Source organism: Oncorhynchus kisutch, linkage group LG19, assembly GCF_002021735.2.
Source record: "Oncorhynchus kisutch isolate 150728-3 linkage group LG19, Okis_V2, whole genome shotgun sequence".
Classification (NCBI taxonomy): Eukaryota; Metazoa; Chordata; class Actinopteri; order Salmoniformes; family Salmonidae; genus Oncorhynchus; species Oncorhynchus kisutch.
The window spans coordinates 14,969,011-14,985,235 of NC_034192.2; the positions used below are offsets into that span (position 1 = coordinate 14,969,011).

General features: G+C 47.2%; 1 protein-coding gene across 1 annotated transcript in view; it reads left to right on the forward strand.

The window, feature by feature from the left end:
• LOC109864338 (ras association domain-containing protein 3) overlaps positions 1–16,225 on the forward strand; it is a 65,097-nt gene that overhangs the window by 2,513 nt on the left and 46,359 nt on the right. The window contains exon 2 of the mRNA XM_020452065.2: positions 13,416–13,540. Coding sequence (XP_020307654.1) covers positions 13,416–13,540 — 125 coding nt within the window. The remainder of the gene's footprint in view (positions 1–13,415; positions 13,541–16,225) is intronic.

A 16,225-nucleotide genomic window follows, 5' to 3' on the forward strand; every position in this document is an offset into this window, starting at 1 on the left:
AAAATGCTTGACTTCCTAGCTCCAACAGTGCAGTAATATCTAACAATACACAGAAATCTAAAGGTAAAAGAATGGAATGAAGAAATAAACATTTTAGGACGAGCAATGTCCTATATATACAGGTCATTCGGACAGTATTCAGACCACCTATCTTTTTCCCATATTTTGTAATGCCTTATTCTAAAATGTATTAAATAGTTTTTCCCTCATCAATATACACACAATAACCCACAATGACATCACAATAACCCATAATGACATCACAATAACCCATAATGACAAAGATAAAACAGGTTTTCGATTTTTTTGAACATTGATAAAAAATACGGAAATATTACATTTCCGTAAGTATTCAGACCCATTACTCAGTACTTTGTTGAAGCATATTTGGGAGCGATTACAGCCTTGAGTCTTCTTGGGTATGACGCTACAAGCTTCACACCTGTATTTGGGGAGTTTCTCTCATTCTTGTCTGCTGATCCTCTCAAACTATGTCAGGTTGGATGGGGAGCGTCGCTGCACATATTTTCTGGTCTCTCCAGAGATGTTCGAGTCCGGGCTCTGGCTGGGCCAGAGCCACTCAATGACTTTCAGAGACTTGTCCCGAAGCCACTTCTGCATTGCCTTGGCTGTGTGCATAGCATAGGGTCTTTGTCCTGTTGGAAGGTGAACCTTCGCCCCAGTCGGAGGTCCTGAGCACTCTGCAGTAGATCTCTCTGTACATTGCTCCATAAATATTTCCCTCCATCCTGACTCCCAGTCCCTGCCGCTGAAAAATATCCCCACAGCACGATGAAACATCCCCACGGTAAGGGAAGGGGTCTGAATACTTTCTGAATTCACTGTGTGTGTGTGTGTGTGTGTGTGTGTGTGTGTGTGTGTGTGTGTGTACAGTACCAGTTTGGACACACCTAATCATTCAAGGGTTTTCTTTATTATGTTCTACATTGTAGAATAATAGTGAAGACATAAAAACTATGAAATAACACATATGGAGTCATGTAGTAACCCATAAAAGTTTTAAACAAATCTAAATATATTTGAGATTCTTCAAAGTAGCCACGCTCTGCGTTGACAGCTTTGTATACTTTTGGCATTCTCTCAACCAGCTTCGTTAGGTAGTCACCTGGAATGCATTTCAATTAACTGGTGTGCCATGTTAAAAGTTAATTTGTGGATTGTCTTTCCTTCTTAATCCATTTGAGCCAATCAGTTGTGTTGTGACAAGGTAGGGGTGGTATACAGAAGATAGACCAAGTCCATATTATGGCAAGAACATCTCAAATAAGCAAAGAGAAATGACAGTCCATCTTTACTTTAAGATATGAAGAAGGTCAGTCAATGCGAAAATTTCAAGAACTTGGAAAGTTTCTTCAAGTGCAGTTGCATAAACCATCAAGCACTATGATGAAACTGGCTCTCATGAGGACTGCCACAGGAAAGGAAGACCCAAAGTTACATCTGCTACAGAGGATAAGTTCATTAGAATACCAGCCTCAGATATTGCAGCCCAAATAAATGCTTCACAAAGTTCAAGTAACAGTAACACATCTCAACATCAATTGTTCAGAGGAGACTGCTACAAAGAAATTACTACAAAGAAACCACTACTAAAGGACACCAATATGAAGAGACTTGCTTGGGCCAAGAAACATGAGCAATGGACTTTAAATTGGCGGAAATCTGTCCTTTGGTCTGATTTTGAGATTTTTGGTTCCAACAGCTGTGTCTTTGTGAGACAGTGAACGGATGATCTCCACTTGTGTGGTTCCCACATGAAGCATGGAGGTGTGATGGTGTGGGGTGCTTTGCTGGCGACACTGTATGTGATTTATTTAGAATTCAAGGCACACATAACCAGCATGGCTACAACATCATTCTGCAGCAATATGCCATCCCATCTGGTTTGCGCTTAGTGGGACTATCATTTGTTTTTCTACAGGACAATGACCCAACACACCACCAGGCTGTGGGACAATGGGAGAAACTCCCAAAATACAGGTGTACCAAGCTTGTAGCGTCATACCCAAGAAGACTTGATGCTGTAATAGCTGCCAAAAGTGCTTCAACAAAGTACTGAGTAAAGAGTCTGAATACTTATGTAAATGTGATTTTTTTTTTTCTTTTCATTTTTGATAAATTATCCAACATTTCTAAAAACCTGTTTGCTTTGTGATTATTGGGTATTGTGTGTAGATTGAAGGAAACAAACAATTTAATACATCTTAGAATAAGGCTGTAATGTGCTTTTAACGGACCTCTGAGACTATCACAGTGCAGGTGCATTTATACGGAGACTTGATTACACACAGGCAGATTGTATTTATCATCATTAGTCATTTAGGTCAACATTGGATCATTCAGAGATCCTCACTGAACTTCTGGAGAGAGTTTGCTGCACTGAAAGTAAAGGGGCTGAATAATTTTGCTTGCCCAATTTTTCAGTTTTTGATTTGTTAAAAAAGTTTGAAATATCCAATAAATGTCGTTCCACTTCATGATTGTGTCCCACTTGTTGTTGATTCTTCACAAAAAAAATACAGTTTTTTATATTTATGTTTGAAGCCTGAAATGTGGCAAAAGTTCGCAAAGTTCAAGGGGGCCGAATACTTTCGCAAGGCACTGTACATATGAAATGGGTAAAACAGTATGTAAACATTTTTAAAGTGACTCGTGTTCCATGTCTATATACATAGGTCCTATAAGGTGCAGGGTTGAGTAACCAGGTGGTAGCCGACTAGTGACAGTGACTATGTTCAGGGCAGGGTACTGGTTGGAGGCCGTCTAGTGATGGCTATTTAACAGTCTGATAGCCTTGAGATAGAAGCTGTTTTTCAGTCTCTCGGTCCCAGCTTTGATGCACCTTTACTGACCTCGCCTTCTGGATGATAGTGTGGCTCGGGTGTCCTTGACGATCTTCTTGGCCTCCCTGTGACACCGGGTGCTGTAGATGTCCTGGAGAGCAGGCATTGTGCCCCTGCTAATACATTGGGCAGAGCGCACCGCCCTCTGGAGAGCCCTGCGGTTGTGGACGGTGCAGTTGATACAGACGTTGATACAGACTGACAGGATGCACTCAATGGCCCACCTGTAAATTTCTGTGAGGGTCTTAGGAGCCAAGCCAAATTTCTTCAGCCTCCTGAGGTTGAAGAAGCGCTATTTGCACCTTCACCAAACTGTCTGTGTGGGTGGACCATTTCAGGTTGTCAGTGATGTTTACGCCGAGGAACTTGAAGCTTTCCACCTTCTCCACTGTGGCTCCGTAGATGTGGATGGGAGTGTGCTCCCTCTGCTGTCTCCTGAAGTCCACGATCGGCTCCTTCATTTTGTTGACGTTGAGAAAGAGGTTATTTTCCTGGCACCACTCCACCAGGCCCTCACCTCCTCCATGTAGGCGGTCTCCTCATTGTTGGTAATCAGGCATACCACTTTTGTGTCGTCTGCAAACTTGATGATTGAGTTGGGCATGTGTGGGCACGCAGTCATGGGTGAACAGGGGGTAAAGGAGGGGGCTGAGAATCAGCAAAGTGGAGGTGTTGTGGGGGGGGGCGTCAGGAAGTCCAGGACCCAGTTGCACAGGGCGGCGTTCAGACTCAGGGCCCCGGGCTTGGAGGGTACTATGGTGTTGAAGGCTGAGCTGTAGTTAATGAACAGCATTGTATCATCCATGGTTCTATTGGGGCGGTGTTTATCCCTGTCATTCACACTTAGCTGGCCAGAACCGTTTGGCCCAAATGGTCAGCTCGGCCTGTGGGCCTGTGCCAAATTCTTTTACACGGAGAGGTGAGAAGTTGGTAGAATCAGATTAGACACGGAGGAGAAGGTGGATTAACATGACCATTCAATCACCACAGGGGAATGTTAAAGACCTGTTTTGCTCCTGGGTGAAGAAATAACTTGTTGTAAATCCCCATGAAAAGATCAGCTTTCATTCTCCACCTACGGCTGTGTGTGTGTACTTGCGCATGTCTGCCTGCCTGCCTGCCTGCGCGTATGTTTTCTCTAGCGCCCAGCTGCTGTTTGTGCAGGCGCAGTGACAGTGTGGCTCCAGAAGACACTGTGACAGGTTAATGACCCATCACAATGACCACACACACTTTATGTTTTACTGTCCTTGTGGGGATTTCAGGTAACCACGATGATAGTAATGCACACTCACATGGGGGTGAATGGGGGGCTACAGTAAGGGGAGGGACTAGCCCAGGCCAGACATGACACAGAAAAGCCAGACGGGGCAGGATAGAGAGAGAGGGGGAGAAAGAGGGTATAGAGAGGGGCCAGAGTGAAAGACAGTCCAGAGCTGGGATTTGCAGGACTGGGGCGACCTTATGTTGGATTTGCGCAGCGCTCTCTGCAAAATGGAGCCCAGTGTGTATGAGTTGGAACCTGGGTGTGTGACTGAATGAGCAATGGGGATGGCTAAAGGATTTGGGAGGACTCTGAGGAGATTATCTGGTTTCTTCTTCCGTGTTCCCAAAGTGATCCGCCGCTCGGGACGCCTGGAACTAAGCCTGCTTTGGAGGAACTCTGGTAAGTGAGTGTGTGTGCGTGTGTGTATGTACATTTTGTATATGTGAGTGTGTGTATGTGGGCCTGTGTTTAGCCAAACTCAGAGCATGGTGGTAAGGCAGACAGAGGGTTTGGTGTCACTAAGAGGCCATGACCTGAGAGATAATACAAGTGTATGCACTGTACACACTGTTTTAGGGCCCTACAGTTCAGGTCCTTCAGTGTTCATGTTCTGTAGAGACCAGCCACAGATGCAGTGTTGTGTCCACAGACAGACCACTCAATGTCATCGCTGACCTGCCATGAAACATGCGAGACTCAGCACAAACACTAGGTGTGGAAGGCAGGCAAACAGACAGACAGACAGACTCTGCAGAGAGACCGAAAGAGAGGGAGAGAGGAAGAGAGATGGAAAGATATGCGCGTTCCGTAATTAAGTGTGTGTGCATTTCAATTAGGTGTTTAGCAGCCATGTGTGAAAAGGCTCATAAGTGCTGAGTGAATGGGTTTCGTCCCGTAGCTGGTTCTATGGGAAACGGATGACTGTTTACTGAGGAAAACAACACTACCACAGTGGAATGACAACCCTTCCGTCTCTTCCACTGACAGTCAGCACGGTCTGAGACCACCTGCTGTCCTGGCTGTGTGTTTTAGACGGTTAGGAATGAGAGACATGGATTTTAGAATTGAAGTCTCCGAATGTAGAATGTGGAATGTAGAATGTGGAATGTAGAATGAAGTTAAGATGCAATGCCGCTTCAAAAAGGAGATGTATTTTCTATTGTCTAAAGACAGCGCAGGAACAAATACAACACACCACCTGTCTGGACAAGCCACACACATCCACAGTTCTCCAGCCTCAGACCATTCTACTCCTATTACAGTCCAGTACTAAGTGTTGTCCTATGACAGGTATTGTGTTGCTGCATCCACAGCCTTGGTGTCATACCAACTGCTTTAGTAAATGGATCACGTCGGCCCATAGCCCAGATAAAGCTATTGTACCTACTGAAACATAAGGCTTCGCTCAGCTTTGATTACAGGATTAGAAAACGATCTCTCAATTCAATTCAATTCAAGGGGCTTTATTGGCATGGGAAATATATGTTTACATTGCCAAAGCAAGTGAAATGGATAAACAAAAGTGAAATAAATAATAAAAATTTACCAGTAAATGTGACACTCGCACAAGTTCCAAAATAATGGAGACATTTCAAATGTCGTTTACAAAAAAAGTACATATCCAAAAAGTACAAAAGGGAAAATTAAATAAACATAAATATGGGTCGTATTTACAATGGTGTTTGTTCTTCACTGGTTGCCCTTTTCTTGTGGCAACAGGTCACAAAGCTTGATGCTAGTAGCCGGGGACTTTAATGCAGGGAAACTTAAATCCGTTTTACCAAATTTCTATCAGCATGTTAAATGTGCAACCAGTGGGGGAAAAACTCTGGACCACCTTTACTCCACACACAGAGATGCATACACATCTCTCCCTCGCCCTCCATTTGGCAAATCTGACCATAATGCTATCCTCCTGATTCCTGCTTTCAAGCACAAAATGTAAGCAGGAAGCAGCAGTGACTAGATCAGATGAAGCAGATGCTAAGCTACAGGACTGTTTTGATAGCACAGACTGGAATATGTTCCGGGATTCCACCGATGGCATTGAGAAGTACACCACATCGAATATTGGCTTCATCAATAAGTGCATCGATGACATCGTCCCCACAGTTGACCGTACGTACATACCCCAACCAGAAGCCATGGATTACAGGCAACATCGCACTGAGCTAAAGGCTAGAGCTGCCGCCTTCAAAGAGCGGGACTCTAACCTGGATGCTTATAAGAAATCCCGCTATGCCCTCCGATGAACCATCAAACAGGCAAAGCATCAATACAGGACTAAGATCGAATCGTACTACACCGGCTCTGACGCTCGTCGGATGTGGCAGGGCTAGATGGAACATTCACAATGCCGCAGGGCGAGATGTATTACCAGGAAGTGTCGGGCGAGCATACACTGACCAACTGGCAAGCGTCTTCACTGACATTTTCAACCTCTCCCTGTCCGAGTCTGTAGTACCAACATGTTTTAAGCAGACCACCATGGTGCCTGTGCCCAAGAACACTAAGGTAACCTGCCTAAATGACTACCAACCTGTAGCACTCACGTCTGTAGCCATGTGCTTTGAAAGGCTGGTCATGGCTCACATCAACACCATTATCCAAGAAACCCTAAACCCACTCCAATTTTCATACCGCCCCAAATGATCCACAGATGATGCAATCTCTATTGAACTCCACACTGCCCTTTCCCACCTGTACAAAAGGAACACCTATGTGAGACTATTCATTGGCTACAGCTCAGCGTTCAACACCATAGTGCCCTCAAAAATCATCAAAAAGCAAAGGAGCCTGGGACTAAACACCTCCCTCTGCAACTGGATCCTGGACTTCCTGACGGGCTGCCCCCAGATGGTAACAGAACATCCGCCACACTGATCCTCAACACGGGGGCCCCTCAGGGGTGCGTGCTTAATCCCCTCCTGTACTCCCTGTTCACTCATGACTGCACGGCCAAGCATGACGCCAACACCATCATTAAGTTTGCAGATGACACAACAGTGGTAGGCCTGATCACTGACAATGACGTGACAGCCTATAGGGAGGAGGTCAGAGACCTGGCCGTGTGATGCCAGGACAACAACCTCTCCCTCAACATGATCAAGACAAAGGAGATGATTGTGGACAACAGGAACAAGAGGACCGAACACAAGAGGACCGAACGTCCATTTGGGACGTGGATCCCACTCCACCATAGTCTTTGTCTGCCTTTTAACACGCCTCCGTGGCATCTTTAACGCGGCAACCCTCGCCGCCAACCTCGGACTGGGGACCCTAGCAATGGGTCCCGAATGGACGGGCGATTCCGGCAGCGCCGGAGTGACGGGCGATTCCGGCAGCTCCGGAGTGAAGGGCGATTCTGGCAGCGCCGGAGTGACAGGCGATTCCGGCAGCGCCGGAGTGACGGGCGATTCCGGCAGCGCCGGAGTGATGGGCGATTCCGGCAGCGCCGGAGTGACCGGCGGCTCTGGCATCTCCTGACTGAACGGCGGCTCTGGCAGCTCAGGACAGACGGGAGACTCTGGCAGCTCAGGACAGACGGGAGACGCTGGCAGCTCAGGACAGACTGGAGACTCTGGCAGCTCAGGACAGACGGGAGACTCTGGCAGCTCAGGACAGACGGGAGACTCTGGCAGCGCAGGACAGACGGGAGACTCTGGCAGCGCTGGACAGGAGGGAGACTCTGGCAGCGCTGGACAGGAGGGAGACTCTGGCAGCGCTGGACAGGAGGGAGACTCTGGCAGCGCTGGACAGGAGGGAGACTCTGGCAGTGCTGAGCAGGCGGGAGCACATGTAGGGAGGAGACTGAGAGACAGCCTGGTGCGGGGGGCTGCCACCGGAGGGCTGGTGCGTGGAGGGGGCACCGGATAGACCGGACCGTGGGGGCGCACTGGAGGTCTCGAGCACCGGGCCTGCACAACCCTACCTGGCTGGATACTCTGTGTAGCAAGGCCAGTGCGGCGAGGTGGAATAGACCGTACTGGGCTGTGCTGGCAAACCGGGGACACCATGCGTAGGGCTGGTGCCATGTGCACCGGCCCGAGGAGACGCACTGGAGACCAGATACGCTGAGCCTGCTTCATGGCACCTGGCTCGATGCCCACTCTAGCTCGGCCGATACGAGGTGCTGCTATGTAACGCACCGGGCTACGCCTGCGCACCGGGGACACCGTGTGCCTCACGGCATAACACGGTGCCTGCCCGGTCCACCTCTCTCCACGGTAAGCACAGGGAGTTGGCTCAGGTCTCCTACCTGACTTAGACACACTCCCCGTGTGCCACATTTTTGGGGCTGCCTCTCGGGCTTCCAACCGCGCTGCCATGTTGCTTCCTCATACCACCGCCTCTCGGCTTTCGCTGCCTCCAGCTCTGCCTTGGGGCGGCGATATTCTCCCGGCTGTGCCGTGTCCAGGAGTCTGGAGATCGCTGCTGCTGCCCGTTACCATGCTGCTTGGTCCTTTGGTGGTGGGTGACTCTAACAGCTTTCCTCTTCCTCTTCTGAGGAGGGGTAGGAGAGATCGGACCAATGTGCTGCATGGTAAGTGTCCATTTTAGTTTATTAAAACTGAACACTAAAGAATACAAAATAACAAAGTGACTGATCCAAACGAAAACTGAAACAGTCCTGAAATGTGAAACAAACATCCAACAGGAAACAATCACCCACGACTCAAAAATGAAACCAGGCTACCTAAGTATGGTTCTCAATCAGGGACAACGATTGACAGCTGCCTCTGATTGAGAACCATACCAGGCCAAACACAGAAATCTCAAAACATAGAAAAAAGAACATAGACATAGGTCAGAACGTGACACAGAGGAAGGCCCTAAAAATTGTCAAAGACTCCAGACACCCTAGTCATAGACTGTTCTCTCTGCACGGCAAGAGGTTCCGGAGCGCCAAGTCTAGGTCCAAGAGGCTTCTAAACAGCTTCTACCCCCAAGCCATAAGAATCAAATTGCTACCCAGACTATTTGCATTGCCCTCCCACCTCTCTCCACACCACTGCCACTCTCTGTTGTCATCTATGCATAACTTTAATAACTCTACCTACATGTACATATTACCTAAACTAACCGGTGCCCCCACACATTGACTCTGTACCGGTACCCTGTATATAGTCTTGCTATTGTTATTTTACTCCTGCTTTTTAATTACTTGTTACTTTTATTTCTTATCCATACTTTTTTAAACTGCATTGTTGGTTAGGGACTCGTAAGTAAGCATTTCACTGTGACTAATACAATTTGATTTGATTTCATTGCACACTGTGGTATTTCACCCAATAGATATGGGAGTTTATCAAAATTTGACTTCTTTTCTAATTCTTTGTAGGTCTGTAATCTGAGGTCAATATGTGTCTCTAATATGGTCATATGTCTGGAAGGAGGTTAGGAATTGCAGATCAGTTTCCACCTCATTTTATGGGCAGTGTGCACATAGCCTGTCTTCTCTTTAGAGCCATGTCTGCCTACGGCGACCTTTCTCAATAGCAAGGCTATGCTCACTGAGTCTGTATATAGTCAAAGCTTTCCTTAATTTGTGGTCAGTCACAGTGGTCAGGTATTCTGCCACTGTGTACTTTCTGTTTAGGGCCAAATAACATTCTAGTTTGCTCTGTTTTTTTTGTTAATTCTTTCCAATGTGTCAAGTAATTATCTTTTTGTTTTCTCATGATTTGGTTGGGTCTAATTGTATTGCTGTCTTGGGGCTCTGTGGGGTCTTTATTGGCATGGGAAACATGTGATTACATTGCCAATGCAAGTGAAATAGATAATAAACCAACAGTAAACATTACTCTCTCTCTCTCTCTCTCTCGCTCTCCTTTTCTTTGTCTTTCTCTCTCTCACACACACACACACACACACACACACACACACACACACACACACACACACCATCCCCAAACATGCACCTGGTCGCAGCGGGTCTCCAAGAAGTGTAGTTTTGAGTACTGTTATGTCTTCTGCAACCACACAGTGTCCTCTGGGTGAAGGTCTGGCTCTGCCCTGTTTATACACACTCTGAAAACCCTATGTTAAGGCTATGGTCTTTACATGTTGGGAGTGGTACTGCGAGATCCAAGTATTTTACTCCAATAAACAGCCTTTGCATCACGGGCTGAAACAGCTGCTGTCATCCCTGACTGAGGACAAATGGTGGTGGGGGGTAGAGTTTGACTGAATTGGCTCTTAGCACGTCAGTGAGAAGGTCGCCACAGGTTCCTCATCTCTCCTCCCAGCACACAGAGTCATGGTTACACAGCCAGCTCTATACACTACACACAGAGACATGGTTAGCAGCCAGCTCTATACACTACACACAGAGACATGGTTAGCAGCCAGCTCTATACACTACACACAGAGACATGGTTAGACAGCCAGCTCTATATACTACACACAGAGACATGGTTAGACAGCCAGCTCTATACACTACACACAAAGACATGGTTAGCAGCCAGCTCTATATACTACACACAGAGACATGGTTAGACAGCCAGCTCTATGTACTACACACAGAGACATGGTTAGACAGCCAGCTCTATATACTACACACAGAGACATGGTTAGACAGCCAGCTCTATATACTACACACAGAGACATGGTTAGCAGCCAGCTCTATATACTACACACAGAGACATGGTTAGACAGCCAGCTCTATATACTACACACAGAGACATGGTTAGCAGCCAGCTCTATATACTACACACAGAGACATGGTTAGACAGCCAGCTCTATATACTACACACAGAGACATGGTTAGACAGCCAGCTCTATATACTACACACAGAGACATGGTTAGACAGCCAGCTCTATATACTACACACAGAGACATGGTTAGACAGCCAGCTCTATATACTACACACAGAGACATGGTTAGCAGCCAGCTCTATATACTACACACAGAGACATGGTTAGACAGCCAGCTCTATATACTACACACAGAGACATGGTTAGCAGCCAGCTCTATATACTACACACAGAGACATGGTTAGACAGCCAGCTCTATATACTACACACAGAGACATGGTTAGACAGCCAGCTCTATATACTACACACAGAGACATGGTTAGACAGCCAGCTCTATATACTACACACAGAGACATGGTTAGACAGCCAGCTCTATATACTACACACAGAGACATGGTTAGACTCAGGGGCGAGTGGTGTTGGAATGCATCTGTTTGTGGAGTATGTTGTTGTTCTGTGAGGGAGTGAGTGAGTGAATGAAATGAGTGAGTGAGTGAGTGAGGGAGTGAGGAAAGATGCTGAGTTGCGCTCTGTTCTCCTCTCAGCTCCACTGATTAAGTCTGATCAATTGGTTTTGTCTGGCTGATTACAGGAAGTGCTATTATCAAAGCATCAGCACAGCTATACTACACACACGCGCATGCACACACACACACGCAGGCAGCACTCCCCACAGGCCCAGGAGACTCCCAGGGGGGGGAAAAGTGCTTGACTCATCAGACGGACAATAAAAATCATCATCAGATGTCTGTATTTTGCAGTTGTGTAAGACATGGAAGCGTATTTATTTCTCCTCACTGGGGTGAGAAAAAATCCCCTCTAAGTTACAGAGGGTTAGAGAGCGTTAGGGCAGGAAGCCTAGCAGACGAGCTGACCACCCTCTTTGTGTGCTGGTGAGTGAGCTCAGAGAGGGGCATCCCTGGCCCACACACTCTCTCACGCACGCACGCTCAGACTTACACACTCTCTCTCTCTCCCTCCACCTCTCCCCCGCTCTTCTCTCCTACTGTCTGTGTGTCCATCACTGTGACCCACTGAGCCTCCATTTGACAGGCAAATCACCCACTCAGCACTAACATACAGAGAGAGTGGGAGACAGAGAATGAGTGAGTGTTTGTGAGAGAGAGAAAGAGCGAGAGAGTGGTAGCTGCTAGGCAAATTAGTCTCTGTGTAGGTCTGGGCTGGCGAGGGAGGTAGGGGTATCCCAGTCAACACAGGCTATTGTTCCTGATGCTTGTTGTGCCTGTGTGTAAGAGAGTGAGTGCGTCGAAGCTGGGCCTGTTGCTACTGGCCAGTGGGGGTACAGTGTAGGACGTGGTCAAAGAGTATTGGTTATCAGACAGAGCAGTGAGGGAGAGCTTCAGAGAGAAGAGTGTGCGAGGCAGGAGGGAGATGGTGTGCTGGTCGGGGATGGGAGCAGCCATCTGTAAACTGTCGGTGAAGCTCAGCCGGCAGGTGAAGAGGAGGACCTCGGGTAAGTGAGGAGACACACACGAACATACACACACCACGCTGTTCCTGTACACCAGGTGCTAACAGTGAGGGCTTGCTGGATGTTCTGTACACTGCAGAGGGACTGTCACAGTGATGTGCAATGTATTCTGTGTTGTTGACCGTGTCTCTCTGTCTCTCCTCCACGCCGAGTTATTTCTACGTGGGCCGCTGGAGCCCGGCGCAGAGAACGAGAGGAGAAAGAGAAAGATAGAGAGCACATATTTAGAGATTCCTTCAAACTTTCTTGTTGCAGTGTGCACGGCAGGAGGTTTCTGTGTCACTAGACTTTTCCCGGCCTGTCAGACCGATCCGATTGACTGTCAGCGGAACATGCTCCTCTTGCCCTTCGCCATTCCAATGCATTGTATCGTGTTTACATTTTGGTTGCACTTGGAATAGTTAGAATAGTAGCCTTGTTTCACTTGACTTGAGCTGAATGGTGATAGTTGAATGGTGACTGCGAATAGTTGACTGAGCTGACAGTTGAATGGTGACTGTGAATGGGGTCGGTATGAAGTGTTTGCATACTGTGGACAACCTCATTTCCTTCCTGTCCTCTCTCCAGACACAACACAGCCTCACCTGGTTATTGCTGTTGCTGGAGACCCGAGCCTGGGATCCCAGGGAATATTTGCGTAGACATTTGTGGTTGCGTTCTAGACTAAAGATGTTAGCGGCTGGGTTATACTTTAGTTATTTGGTTATGGACGAGACTCGTTATGGGTTGGCTGCGTATTTAACATAGTACCTGTGACCTGGGTGAAGACACGGGTCTCTGTTAATGATCACGCTGCTATTGAGTCAACACAGACACAATACTTTAAATCCTCCTGGCAAGGAAGTGGCAAGAGTCTTCAAGAGGTGTAAGAATAACTAGGAGTGTGAAATGAGGGTATTTGGTGCCGTGTTGAACACTGTCGGCAGCAGCGTTGGACCGCTCTGTTGACACACGTCGAGAGAGAATACAGGCCTCTATGAGTCTGCAAGGTCAGGTCTTTGCAATTGTTTAACAAGCTCCTCTCTTCCTACTTCAGGGTGTAAGTATACTTGTCACCCAGAGTGTCGAGAACGAGTGTCGTTGGACTGTCACCCCGGTGGTCCTGGTACCGTTGATACCCCCCTAAGCCAGGACCACTTCAACGATGAGACACAGCCCACTGTGAGTACCCGCCTTCTCTCTCACTCCCTGTATGTGTGCGTGTGTGTGTGTGTGCGTGTGCGTGTGTGTGTGTGTGTGTGTGTGTGGTCTAATTAAAGGGTCAACACTTTGTTCCTTGAAATGTGCTGATATTGTATTCTGTGAGGGTCACATTAGCACTGTATTTAGTGTATTTCACCACAAGGGGGCGTTGGAGTGCATGGAATGAGTATTCACCCTGCCCGTGATTACAGTGAGGGACTGAGACGTAGTTCACTAATGTACCACCAGATGACGCTCTCTCTGTCTCTATACTGTATCTCTTGTCCATAGATCTCTTGGTGGGAGTGAGTGAGTGTTTGGGGGATGTGTTGCTTTTAGGTCTTTTTTTGGGGGTGGGATAGATAGCTTGGCTCTGAATACTCTGATGATATTATACAGAAGGGTGTGTGTTTGGGATTAACTAGGTGGTGCCAATGTTTGAAACCAGCAGTCCATGTCATTGTCCATATAATAGCCCTGGAGTCATTGTGTGTGTGCATTTAAAACGACCTGGCCCTGTAGCTCGCCCAAGAGCAACATGAGCCGGCTGCCACATATAACGAGTGGTCGTGTTGGGTGGCCTCACACACATTTCTGTCCTCTGTGGTCCCAGGGGAATCGAAAGGTGTGTGTGTGTGGAGGCCCTGTCTCTAAATCCCTGAGCCATGGTCAACTTCACGAACGCAAGCATGCACACACACACACAAATACTACTCTTGCATTGTGATGGTATGGATGGATGGAATGAGTGAGGGCATTACACACCTCTGTGGATCATATTTAGCATGTATATGTTTTATTTATTTAAATAATGCAATTGTCAGGGTTCTTCAACTCTGTCAAAACAGTCTGGCTTCAATACTGCAGTGAAACAGTTTAGTGTTGAGATGTTAGCTCAGCAGAAACCTGGGACCAGTGCTGAACAGTGCTGCTGAGACATGCAGATCTCTGTCATGTTGTTGTTTCACAGTGTCGTGTTTATGTTTCTGTGTTAATCTGTGGCTGAGTGTGTCTCTGTCTGTGTGTCTCTGTGCGTGTGTCTCTGTGTGTGTGTGTGTGTGTGTGTGCGGCTGGGTCAGACAGTGGGAGATATTGTTGGGTTTTGACCAAACTCCCCCATGTGACTGCCCAGAACCAGAACTAGACTCATATGTTCAGATGATCCTTTACTATCCTTATATAAAGCACTCTGAACCTCCCAGCAGATTGTAGCTCTATCTCTGTCCAACGCAACGTCTCTGCTCTGTGGTCTGTGGTTGAATCTCTCCTGGAATGGACTCGGATAATGATATGAAGCCATGAGACAGTTTATTTACTATCTGTCTCGGTGAAGGAAATGGAATCAGAGAGTGGATAGATGGATCTTCTCGGCCTCTGTTATACCCAGAGGACACAGACACAGGAAGACAATGAGCTCCTTATCCCAGTTTAGAAGAGTCTGCAATAAACTAGGAATAGAGAGGGCCTCTACAATATTACTCAGTAACTATGATGATTAACACCTAGTGGCTGGCTGGCTGGCTGGCTGTCCCTCCCTCCCTCCCTCCCTCCCCTCCCTCCCTCCTTCCCTCCCTCCACTAGCAGATGAATCACAGACAGCTGGTTAGCTGATGAAGTTCACAGGAGTGAAGGAATGACACTGACTCAATATGGCTGCCAGCCAACACATGTTGACATTTATAACTAGGGGTCAATTCAACGTGGTGGAATCCTAAACACTCTGTAACACACCCTCTGAGTGAGACAAGATCTGGGACAGCACTCAGTCATGACGTGCAGGAGCGGTAAGTGATTAGCTGATCGAATAGATCAGTGATTGCATTAAGCAGTGGTTGTTCTGGTCTGGAGTTTGTCACTGAGTTGACTATAACAGAGTAATACATAGATTGACATCAGTCTGACCCAGAGCACTTGCCCTGTCATGGACTAACTCTGTTACTGGGCCTGAAACACAATTCTTGGAAATGGCAGGTCAGTGTCACTGTACATTTTTCACCATAGAGACATGCAGTCTACATCTCTGTCAGAGCTAACTGAAGTTCGATACACAGCAAGATCTCACTAACTCAAAAATGAACTCACAAAAAATGATGCACGAAGACAGCTGGGTACATAATTTGTACTGAGTTAGTTCATGTGTAATTAGTTAATGTGTGATGTAGTTAGTTCATGTGTAGTATGTTGAGCTGTAGAGAAAGTTGTTCTGACTGAGGGGATGTGCTTTCTGAGAGACTGACCACGCACAGTGCTGGGAGTGACCTCTGCACTCTATATACCCATGTCCATTACTGCACTCTTATAGGCTGAGCCATGCCTTCTGATAGGCTATCTAGCCAGACAGGCAGTAAATAATAGGGCCACTTCCTGTTCCTGAACGATGGGAAAGTCAAACACAGGGACCTGGGGGAAAACCGTCGTTAGGAGGAGAAGAATGTTGATGTATTCCCTCTGGGCTTCATTGCTGCTCGTTAACCCCAAATGTTAGATTAGGAACACCTGCATAAGTTATTGATCTTTAACGTTTGACCTTTGTGATGTCACCTCTGTTAATATTGTGCATTCTTCACAAACCTTCACAGACCTCTTTATCTGTGGGGGAATGACCAGGGACTCTACACCTCTCTGAGATCTCAGACTAAAGGGAGTCTCCCTCATTGCCTTCCC